We start from the raw sequence: 11,583 nt of genomic DNA, 5'->3' as shown, positions 1-11,583 counted from the left end.
TGCTCATGAGATACCCCTCCCCCCGCAACCAAAACGGTACCCCGGCTCCACTCCCCCCCCGCCAGTCACGACCACTACTAGGAGTGTGTAAATGTGTCCCTGTCAGCCGTGATCCCGCTTATTTTGAAATTTCTCGCCGCACTCTCCGTCTTCAGCAAATATTTTGCCAAGAGCCAGCAAGGACTTGCCAATATTTCAGAGTGAAATCCTGTGTTTTCCCCACCTGTAATCGAATCTGTCATATTTGTTATAAATAAGTGCGTTACCTGACCAAGGTCTGAGTTTGCAAAGTTCCAACAACTCTTGTTAAAAAAAACTTTCTGGAATGCTGGGAATCCACCATTCAGTAGGAACATAAAATAAACACAGGACACAAGAGATTTCCGCAGATGCTGGAAATCCAGAGTAACACACACAAGATGTGAAAGGAACACAGCAGGTCAGGCAGCATCTATGGGAGGGGAAATAATGAGTCAACGTTTCAGATGGGTCTTGGCTGGAAACATCAACTCCTATTCCTTTTCATAGACTCTGCCTGACCTGCTGTGTTCCTCCAGCATCTTGTGTGTGTGTGTGTGTGTGTGTGTGTGTGCGCGCATGCGCGCGCGCTGCTCTGGATTTCCAGCATCTGCAGAATCTCCTGTTTATCTGTATTATTTTAATATATTTTTATTTTTTGGAATTGTTCAATGTTTTTTGTTGCCTGTCTTGTCAGCACATTCCCAATCCATGTAAAAGTACACGGCGAGTAAAGGTGATCCTTGAAAGTTGAGCCAGGAAGCTTGGGTTCAGTTCTAAACCTGAGCCCAGGGTGACGCTCAAGAGGCCGACACTTGGGAATGTCTAGGCGAACAGAATTTGAATTTGGGGAGGGCGGGGGAGTAAACCAGAAGTCTGGGGGACAACATAAAGTCAGAAAAGTGAACACGGGAGTCAGACCCTGAGAATGAGTGGTTTCTTTATCTAACTCTCCCTCACACATCATGGTCCCAGTCAGTTCCACAAATAGCTATTCATAACATTTAACGCTGTTTGGCTGATCGTGCATCTGTAATCATGGATATGGATATCAAATTTTCCATCACTCTAGCATGCCCAGAGCAGCGACTGAGCGCCACGCTGACGTCGTCACCCTGAGGAGATGGCCAGAGACGCTGCAATGAGCAGTCAGAATGCAGTGCGGCTACACACTGCCACTCAGGGAAATCTTTCAATCAGATTTATAGCTGCCCCAGGCTGCTGGCAACTTACAAATCATCTTGCACCGCAACAGGGCTGTTTGGTCCGTCACAATTGTACCAGCCCCTGGAATGAACTTCCCAATTTGTGCCTCCCCCTCCGTCGTCTCTGCTGACGTGCACTTGTGGCACCTGTTTCCACCGCCAATCCTGGCAGCCCACTCCAGGCAGGGACAACTCGCCACTTTATAGAATAAAGTGGTTGTTAATGCCGCAGGGAGATGTGAATCCAATGGAAGCCCTTCATTTGGCACACGTTCTCAGCCCACTTGAGAAAAAAAACTCCTGCTGTGAAATCAAGAATCACCAAAGACCCGCCTGTTGAAGTGACGGAGCCCACAAGTAGTAACAATGGTCACGAGCGATCCTTAAATCACCCATTATCGTGACCAACACACTGACGGTTAGCTCATGTGAAAGCCTCCCTTTTCCTTTAGAAATATTCCGGAGAGAGAGATGGATGGAGTTTTGTAAGCTAACTACAAAGCTCTCTATGGGTATCAGAAACATGGAGCTAGTTGGGCCATGATCACTAAGTGGTGGGACAGTCTTCAAGGTTCCTTTGACTGACTTTGTAGGCACTCTCCACCAGCTGGGCAACAGCCCTGATTCAGACAGTAACATTTCAGCAGGGGCCTGTTTCTATGACACAGTTCGCTTGTAGGTCGTCCCCACAAAGCATTTCAGATTCTTCTCAAAAGGTCCCAATCGGGGCAGCACAGTGGCGTAGCAACGCCTGGCGGCGTAGCGGTCAGTGTAACGCCGTTACAGCGCCCGGCGGCCTAACGCTATTACAGCGCCCGGTGGTGTAGCGGTCAGTGTAACGCCGTTACAGCGCCCGGCGGCCTAACGCTATTACAGCGTCCGGTGGCGTAGCGGTCAGTGTAACGCCGTTACAGCGCCCGGCGGCCTAACGCTATTACAGCGTCCGGTGGCGTAGCGGTCAGTGTAACGCCGTTACAGCGCCCGGCGGCCTAACGCTATTACAGCGTCCGGTGGCGTAGCGGTCAGTGTAACGCTATTACAGCGCCCGGCGGCCTAACGCTATTACAGCGTCCGGTGGTGTAGCGGTCAGTGTAACGCTATTACAGTGCCTGGCGGCGTAACACTATTACAACATTCCAAAAGCCTATGCTTCAGTAGGTTAATTGGTTACATGGGTATGACTGGGTGGCGCGGGCTCGTTGGGCTGGAAGGACCTGTTACCACACCGCGTCTCTATATAAATAAATGAATGTTTTGCTGATGTGACAGATAAACTCAGCAGGCCTTGGGGCAATCTCCCAGTTCGGAATAGAATCACGCTGAGTAAAGTAAAAGGATAAGAAATGAGGCCTTCAACCAGTCAGCATTCTGGTGATACGGAGTCTTCTGGGGAAATGAGCATCTGCCCTAAACATCACAGATCACTGGCACAATCCCTCAGGAGGCTGGAGGAGACCGTGTACCATATGTACGTGGAGTGTGTGAGGCTGCAGCCCCTTTTCGCGTTTTTGCGTGGGCTGCTTCTCGCCTTCTGGTTGCATTTCAGTCCCACCCTATTTATATATGGTCATCCAGTAAGGAGGGGGGCACAGAGGGATGAGGATGTCCTTGTCAACTTGCTCCTGGGGCTGGCGAAAATTGCCATCCGTGGCTCCTGGAAAAGGGTGGCAGGAGGTTCTCCCCGGGCGGACTGCCTGGCTATGTTTAGGGGGTATGTTCGTGCCCGGGTGAACATTGAAAAGGAATATGCACAGTCCACGGCGACCGTAGAGGTGTTCCGGGACCGTTGGGCTCCGCGGGGTGTAAATGCCATCATTGATGAGGATGGCAATATATTGGTTTAAGATGTATTGTCTGTTTGTAGTGTAGTAAATATGTTAGTCACTGGGTTTGTAAATATTGTATAGCACCGACATTTGTAATAAAGAATTTTGTAAAAAAAAAGGAGGCTGAATTTGCACTTCAGAGCCTAGGGCAGTGGCATGGGGACCCACAGCCCACCCTTGTCTCGATACTGACACACACACACACACATAAAATGCTGGATGAATTCTGCAAGTCAAGCACGACTTATGAAGGGTAAACTGTTGACTTCTCTCAGTACAATATCGACTGTTTACTTCCCTCCACAGATGCTGCCTGACTTGCTGAGTTCTTCCAGTGCTTTGTGAGTGTGTTGCTCAAGATCTCTGCAGGATCTCTTGAGTTTACGTATACTGATATGCCATTTCAACAGACACATCCCGTACGTAGCTTCGAACATTATGTGGGAGGGTTGGTCAGATCCCTTGCTGCTTCTGGGGTGGGGGGGGGGCAGCCAGAACTAAACGTTTCGATTGTTGGCATCATTTGCAGCCAACCTGTGTGCAATGTGACAGAAAGGCACCGAAATAGGCAGCATACAGTGGTCTTCCTGCCAGGTGGTGTTTAAGAGCACAGTATTGTGGAAGTGGGGCAACATTAACATCGGATCAGTTACCAACCCCTGTTCCTTTGCAAGGAAAACCCAATCACCACAATGCAGTTAAAGGAAACTGGAGTTATAAACTTTACTTGGGCTCGTCGTTCAAATCCAGCATCCTCTGTAGGGAGCCTGTTATGTCCTCCCTGTGAACATGGGGGTTTCCTCAGGGTCCTCCGGTTCCCACCCAGGTCCACAGAAGTACCGGTTAGTAGGTTAAATGGTCACTGTAAATTGACCTGTGATGAGGCTAGGGTTAGATAGTTGGGTGGTTGGGCGATGAGAATCGTTGAGATAGAAGGACCTGTTCTGCACTGTATCTTTAAATAAGGAAAACAAACAATCTATGCTTTAGAACTAGTGTCCTGATATATAATCTGAGAGGGAGGTTTTCAAAACAAAATAACATGGCAATCTAAATCCAATAATGCTAGCCTTTCAAATGTAATTTAAAGTTTCAACTTCCAGTCAGTTAAAACCAAATGTCTACAGATGTAGCCTGGAGAGCATTCTTAATGGCCGCATCACTGTCTGGTATGGAGGGGCCACTGCAACTCAGCCAGCTCCATCATGGGCACCAGCCTCCCCAGCATCGGGACCACCGTCAAAAGGCAGTATCCATCAATAAGAACCCACATCACCCAGGACATGCCCTCTTCTCATTGCTACCATCAAGGAGGTGGTACAGGAACCTGAAGAAACACACTCAACATTTTAGAATCAGCTTCTTCCCCTTAGCCATCAGATTTCTGAACAGACAATAAACCTGTGTACAATTTCCTCTCTCTTCTTGCACCATTTATTTAATTTTATATACAAATTTCTTATTGTAGTTTTTAGTTCTTTATTACGTATTGCAATGTACTGCTGCCACAAACCGATACATGCCAGTGATATTAAACCTGATTCTGATACCAAAAGAATTTGAACCAGCTAATGGTGGAATGAGGTTTGCAGATAGAGGTGGGGGTGCTATAGACTGGTTTTTAATCTGAACCGGTACGATATAGGTTGAGGGGGAGCATTCCCTTTCAAGACCGACGTCTCATTGTCATCTCAGAATCCTTACAAAAAAAAAAGTCAATCTTTGGTGTCCGATTCTTTCCATTGCACTGTGGTGCAGGGACAGCGTGTGACAGCGAAGCGTGCTAACGCCACATTGTATCAGAACAAAAGAGACTGGGTGACTCAGGGATTCCAAGAGCTGTCATCTCATAAGCAGATTTAAAAAAAGATCCTGAATGATCTCATGCGTTCACTGTGAACCAGGAAGATATTAATGCAGACCGACTGCGTTTAATCCAGCAAAATAAACATGAACGTGTGATTTTTAAAAAATCCTAAGATTGTACAATGTGCAAAAAAAAACCTCTCCGGGTTCAAAGGAAAACAGCAAATCAATCAGGTTTACAGCCACTTAGAAGATGGACGGAATCTGTACAAACGTTCTCACTCGTCTTTTATAACGCGGCTTCCTACATTTTAACCTTGCATTAAATTGCCCAAGTCAACTACAGATGCAATCCATAACGGTTAAAGACATTTAAGCGAGTAAGGGGGGGGGAGATAACAAAACGGTATTTAAAATGGTTTGCAACATTCTTCCTATTGCAAGAGTAAACGTGTTCTCCTCCCTCGCGTCTCTCGCACTGAAACTTGCAGATGCCTGATCACGAATCTACATCTGAGATCAGTCTTTTGTGTCAGGGGAAGTCACGTGATCTGTCCCTACTGCTGATGTTGCAAATTCCCTCCCCCTGAAGTACAATGATGCAGCAAAAGTTAAGTGCACCATTCTCACGGGTCCTCACGCAAAAGTACCGCCAACCCCCACCGCCCCGATCTACATCAAGGGATCGAATTCAAAAGAGATGTAAGGGGCAACTTTTTTTTACACGGAGGGGTGGGTGCTTGGAATGCACTGCTGGCGGTGGTGGTGGAGGCAGATACATGGGAGACCTTCAACAGATGATTAGATAGCACTTGAATGTGAGGGGAATGGAATGATATGGACATTTCGTTGGCCATTTGATGAATAGTTTAATTGGTTCTGCACAACACTGGGAACCGAGGGGCCTGTTCCTGTGCTGTTCTATGTTTTATTTTCTGCCGGAGGAAAGATTCACAATACTAGGTTTCAAAAACCACAGGAGAGTGCAAAACTTATGTTGCTGTGCTGTTTACTTGAGAATTCCGTTCCTACAGCACAGCAACATCCTTCGCAAACCCATCTTTTGTTTGTCAATAATCGCTGGAAATATTAGCATAAAAGACCCTCTATTCTGTTTTCTGTCTGGCAAGTGCAAATTACTCCGAGTCACTCTCAGCTCGGGCTTTGCAAGGAGCTAAATGGAAGCTTTGTTGAAGGTTTATATCCCTTGCCAAATTCCAAAGGCTGAATTATTGCCAAGCAAGTACAACAGTCTAAAGGAGGAGGGAAGTGGGGAAGGGAGAGAGAATTTACAGATTTACCCCATACAATCCCGGTTTTGTGTGTGTGTGTGAGAGAGAGAGAGAGAGAGAGTGCCTGCGTGTGTGAGAGTGTGCGTGTGTGAATGTGTGTGAGTGAGTGCGTGTGTTGCCTATGGCAATTCTGGCACTCTCCAGAGTTGCTATCAGTTTTTTAAAATCAATAATCCTTGCAAACTACTCAATAATAGTTATAAAAGCCACGTTACTAGAGTCAAAGTACACGCACTATGTTGCCATGTTCTCCACACTAAAAGAGAAAAGTCTGCAGTTTTCAAGGTCAAACCGTAGCAGGTTCCTTGTACTTGTATACAACCTCACGCCCTACTGTATACAGTGACATCACACTGATCAGCACTGTCAATGCACAATACCAACGCTCCACCCGCCAAAACCTTACTGGTTACAAGGAAGAAGTAGTCACACACACTAAAAGGTATTAATAAAATGCCAGAAAACTGTATTTGGCAATTTTAACAAGTGCATACAGGTACAGCTAGAAGCATTCAGGGATTTTTTTGCGAAGTGCTTTGGAAGCAATGTTAGTCACAGTCTTACATTTAACAGTTACTGTCACCAAGAAAAGGCCAGTACAGAAAGATTTCGCCATTAGGGTATAATAACGATTTACATCAACAGAGAGAAAAATTGGGGACGGTCATTATGAGAACATACCTCGGAAATCTTCAAAAAATATAGAAAGACAATGTATTGAAAATCAAAATTTTACAGCCATGTTTACTTGTTGAATATATACAATTAATCAGTTTTTCTGGTGGAGGGGTAAGGTTTCAAAAGAGTGTCTTTCTTTTAAAAAAACACAACACACAAACGAATCACGGGTCTCTCTCTTTCTTTACTTTGACGTCTCCAGCCAGAATGGTGGCGATCTCACCTTGCATGAAGGCCCAGGGTACGTTGGAGCCGACCAGCGGGCACTTGTCGCCGCTGGGGCAGTACACTTCGCCGGTGGCCCCTTGCTGCTTGATGCTCTCCCGGGAGCAAGGGAAGCAGAACTTGTGCGAGGGCACCGACGGGCACTGCACGAAGTGAGTGTCCTCCAAGCGTTCGTGGCATATTGTACAGCAGAGCGGCACGCTGCTGGGCACCGAGGAGTCTGGAATGTTTGGCGGGTGGACCGGCTCCATGCCCGGGTGAGGGGTGCCCACCGGCGCCGGCGGCACGTCGCGGTGACCCAGTCGCCGCTGGTTGAGCGAGGACGGCGAGAGGGGGCTGCTGCTGTTGCGGCGGGTGGTCGAGTGAACCTGACCGGCTTCCTTGGGTGAGTGCACGCTGCCCGCGTTGTCCGCCACCAGTATCAGAGCCGCCATGGGCGACTGTCCGTTCTGCCCGGCGTCCGGCGGCGTCGAGTGTGGAGAAGGTGACGGGGCGTACGACACAGGGGTCACCTTCAAGCCGTCGGCCGAGAGCGGCAGCCACGACTGCCCCTCTCCGTTGACCTTGTTGCCGAGGGGTGGTCCCCCACCTTCAGACTCAGGCTCGGGGGATGCTTTCCTCTTGCGGCCTCCTCGGGTACCTGATTGGAGGGGGAGGGGAGAGGGGTGGGGGAGGGGAGGGAGGTCGGGACGTTACATTAAAGGTCTGACCCAACAACACAAGGACTACAAGCCGATACAACCCACGACACTTCCTGGAAGGAGCGCGCTGCTGCTAGCACGGGCACTAAGGGCAGAATGGCCTCCTAACTAGCATTTTACTCAAGCAACCCCCTCCCCCAACCTTCTCGTACCTGGAACGCGTACCTGACACTGTCTCTTTTTAAATTATTTTAGTTAAGAAAAATACAAACAGAAAAGTCGTTTTTTGCATGCAATGCATTAATGCTGCCTGCCCAGTAGTGCGTTTGCATAAAGACAATCTGCAGAACGGGGGAAGCCCGTGTGCAGCAACCATTATTCACATTGCTTACCTGATTTGGCCGACGCTGTGGCATCGAAGGCGAGCACCCGGCCGTGCTGGAGAGGGTGCTCCTTCTTGAATCGGACGTCGAAGGGCGGGTGGGCAGGTAGACTTAGCAGCGTGTCCTTTACCGTCTTGGGTTTGGTAGCCCAGTCGTCGGCTCGGCTCTTCAGGCTGTCGGGCAGTTCGTCCGCCCGGTGCTTGCTGTCCTTGGCCTCGTGCTCGGCGCTCGAGCCGCCCGGCCGTTTGTTTACATCCACGAGGCGCCCGTTGACGCCGTGCGACGGGTGAGTTGGCGGCGGCGGCGGCGGCAGAGGGTGCGAACTCCCATTCACCATGGGCACCAAGTTGGGCGGAGGGGGTGCGCCGTGCGCCCGCCTCGAGTTCGGGCTCTGCCGGTTCAGCTCCGGTGGTTCGTCGGCTTTCGAGTATCCGTTCAACACGTTGCCGGTGCCGTTCTGCCGAGATGAAGGGAATTCGAGGCGAGGAGGCGGCCGGTCAGAGGCTAAGGGGTAACGGTCCAAAGGCTGGGGTGGGCGCGATGAGCAGCTCTCCGGGTGCACCAGCTGAGCGGTGGGCTCTTTAGTCAGCGTGGCTTTGCCCGCGGTCGGAACTGGACCGGGCGAGCGGCCGTCCTGGAATCCGTGTGCTCTCTTGAGCTGACGGGCGGTGTCGATCACGAACTCGATGCGGTCGGCTCCTTCGTAGTTGACGCATCCTCTGCAGACGGGCTCCGTGAAGTCCCAGATCATCGCCCACGGCATGCGGGGTAAATCGCACAGATAGCAAGATTGTCTCCTGGTCGAGGCGACTGCCGCGGACGACATGGCGCCGGCTCTCTATGTGTATGTGTGTGTATGGGGGCTTCTCCAAGTGCGCGCTGGCAACTGTGTGTCTGGGTGTGTGTCTCACTGTCTGTCTGGGGGAAGGGGGATTGTGTGTGTTTCACTGTGTGCACAGGATTCCCCCCTATCCCCGCCCCTTCTGCTGACTTTGCAACAATTCCAATGCAAAAAAATACAATACCTCAAAAAAGAATAGAAACAAAGTATCTACATGAAATGGTTACTAACTTGCAACTTCATGGCAGTGTCTGTACCCAGAGCGCGCGCCCCGGACTCGCTCGCTCGTTCTTTCTCTTTCTCTGCCCCTCTCGCGCTGCTACTCGCTCACCCCCTCCGTGACGTCACCCATCAATCATTCCCTCCCTCCCTCTCTCTCCATCGTCTTTTTCAGAAGCGGCGGCAGATTCTTAGACAGTGGCCCCGCGCGCATGCGCGATGGTGGCCCCGCGCGCGCCCGAGTGTGTGAAGGGGAGAGAGGGAGAGAGCGCGGGGCCTCTAATGACGTAGCTCAATTGTTTCCGCCCTTCCCCCACACTGGGTATGAGTGTGTGTGTGTGTGTGTGTCTCTCTCTCCCTCCCCTGCGGAATTGAACACACGAGAGGTGGTGGCTGGAGCTGCGCTTGCGCACTGGCTGCCTTCGCTCACATACACAATAATGTAAATAAGAGCTAGCTCCGTTTACTAACATTCCTGTTGGAATGCCAAGGTCCGGGAGCGCGTCACCGGCGCCATGCATCGCTTCCTCTGCAGATTTGCAAGGACGAGAGAGGGCGAGGCTTACACTGCAAACTGTGAGAGCACAGCAAGGCAGAAATGTGAGTTAGAGCAAGGCGAGCAGTATTTCAAAAAAAAAACACGCACACAGAGGGCAGTGAAAGGGGATTCTTAGCACTGGAAATTAATGATTCAACTACGCTAAAAATAGAAGCGTGCTGTCATGAATGGGACTTTTCTGATCTTACAATAAAAATGCAAATACAAAGATCCGTGCATGTGGACTTGTTCTTTATCGGGGTTGCAAGGCCCCTGTCTCCAGCGCACATTCCAAATGGTATTAACCCTTTCCTGGGAACCCGCGGTCAATTCTCTTTGTACAGAGCATTTGTAACTTTAAAAATGCTGGCCCGCTCCACCAGATATTTAAAGTGCAGCAGCAATAATATTTCATAAAATTAATGGTGAATGTAAGAGGCGCACGCTGGTAACCAATCTCCTCCATGTAGTGCAGTTCAGGATGACGTCAGGGCCCGGAGACTGTGCCCTCTTGTTGATATTGGAAATGTCACAGGAACTGCAGCCAAGAAATGGTGGAAGCTGTTCTCTCGGGTTTTTTTCCACCGCAAACGGAGGCGTCTTATAGTGCATTTATTTACAATTAAAAACGAAACTCTCTTGCGTCTTTTTGACAACACGATACCGAATGCAATTGAAACCTCTTGCTGTACAATTATAGGCATATTTTTGAATAGTTTCACTTTTAAATGCGCAGGGGATTTGTTAAGTGCAAACGTATGCCGTTGTACATCGCTAATACTTTACACGTTTTTTTCTTGCTCAGAGTTAACTTTGTCAATGGTACATTGCAGCGTGTTTACAACTTAAAGGTGCTTATGATGGCTTCCCTTATAAATAATGAGCTCATTACAAAATGTGTCATCAAAAATAACTCCGGCGGAGGGTGCGGTTGGAGTATTGTACGATAAGTGTCATTAACAGCGAGCCAGAAATGCGGAACAGTAGACATCGCATTAATTCAGAAGTGGCAAGACATACTGTTTTACAAAAAAAATTTTAGAGACAGTCTGAGTATGTACAATATACTTTTTTTAGCGTGTGAAAGAACATATGTTAAAATGTAATATTCGAAGACTGCTGCTTTTAATACAAGGTTTTGATGCAACCAGACTGGATACATTCCTGTTTTGAAATGACTCGTTACACATCTACGTAGTGAAAGTATTTTTTCCCAAATAGAAATAATAGTTGCAATTTTACCAAAACTGAATGAACAAATTTCCATTTAAAATACACCAACTACAATAGATTATCTTAAAACCTGGTATGTATACACTCTAATCTACTTCAGTGAAAGTGAAATGCTCATAAAAGCGCATAGAACTAAAACAAAATATAAATTGGGAAACATTTGAGGGTTTGGTTTGATGCCTTTTTGAGGAAATGGCTAGTGATATATTTGCCTTTCAGCGCGGAGTGAGCCCAGACCTGGAGCAGTAATGTATGCCCCCCCCGCTTTTTCTTTTGTTTTTCCTGCTTCGTCGCATTTTGAGCGGTTGCCAGCGGAAAGGTTCGCAGCCTCAGCGCGGGTAGGGTGAGGCAATGCGTATGAAATGTGCAGACACGAAGCACAACAAGAACTGATGAGCTGGAGGGGGTGGGGGAGGTGCGGGTGTATGCGTGTGATGACTGCTTTTATGAAAGAGGATGTTGGACGGTTCGGTCACGTACACTCACTCGCAGAGTCCAGCCCCGGAGGCGCTCTCTTGGGCCGGCAACCAGCCAAGGCACAGCGCGCAGCCGCGGCCGCTCTCTTGCCAGAGAGCAGCAAAGCAAACTTGGATGCGAGCCAGAGTCAACTGCAGCACTGAACAACACGGGCAATCGCCATAATCGCAGTCACTACACCTCTGCCTAACAAACCGTGGC

General features: G+C 48.9%; 1 protein-coding gene across 1 annotated transcript; it reads right to left on the bottom strand.

Moving 5' to 3' along the window:
* Positions 1-6,344: 6,344 nt before the first annotated feature.
* irf2bp2a (interferon regulatory factor 2 binding protein 2a) lies at positions 6,345-9,233 on the bottom strand. Its single transcript, XM_063039705.1, has 2 exons — positions 8,084-9,233; positions 6,345-7,690 (listed from the first exon to the last, which is right to left on the bottom strand). Exons 1-2 carry the CDS (start codon positions 8,898-8,900, stop codon positions 6,990-6,992), a joined length of 1,518 nt encoding a protein of 505 aa, XP_062895775.1. The 5' UTR covers positions 8,901-9,233; the 3' UTR covers positions 6,345-6,989.
* Between the last annotated feature and the right edge of the window lie 2,350 nt (positions 9,234-11,583).

The sequence above is a fragment of the Mobula hypostoma genome, chromosome 2 (assembly GCF_963921235.1).
Source record: "Mobula hypostoma chromosome 2, sMobHyp1.1, whole genome shotgun sequence".
NCBI classification, from domain to species: Eukaryota; Metazoa; Chordata; class Chondrichthyes; order Myliobatiformes; family Myliobatidae; genus Mobula; species Mobula hypostoma.
Note: the sequence above shows the minus strand (reverse complement) of the source record. Positions and strands in the feature narration are given on the sequence as shown.

Excerpts from the sequence above, each read along its gene's own strand:
- irf2bp2a (XM_063039705.1), bottom strand. The coding sequence starts at position 8,900 with ATGTCGTCCGCGGCAGTCGCCTCGACCAGGAGACAATCTTGCTATCTG. Across the intron at positions 7,691-8,083 it reads CACAGCGTCGGCCAAATCAG|GTACCCGAGGAGGCCGCAAG; the intron begins GTAAGCAATGTG and ends CCCTCCAATCAG.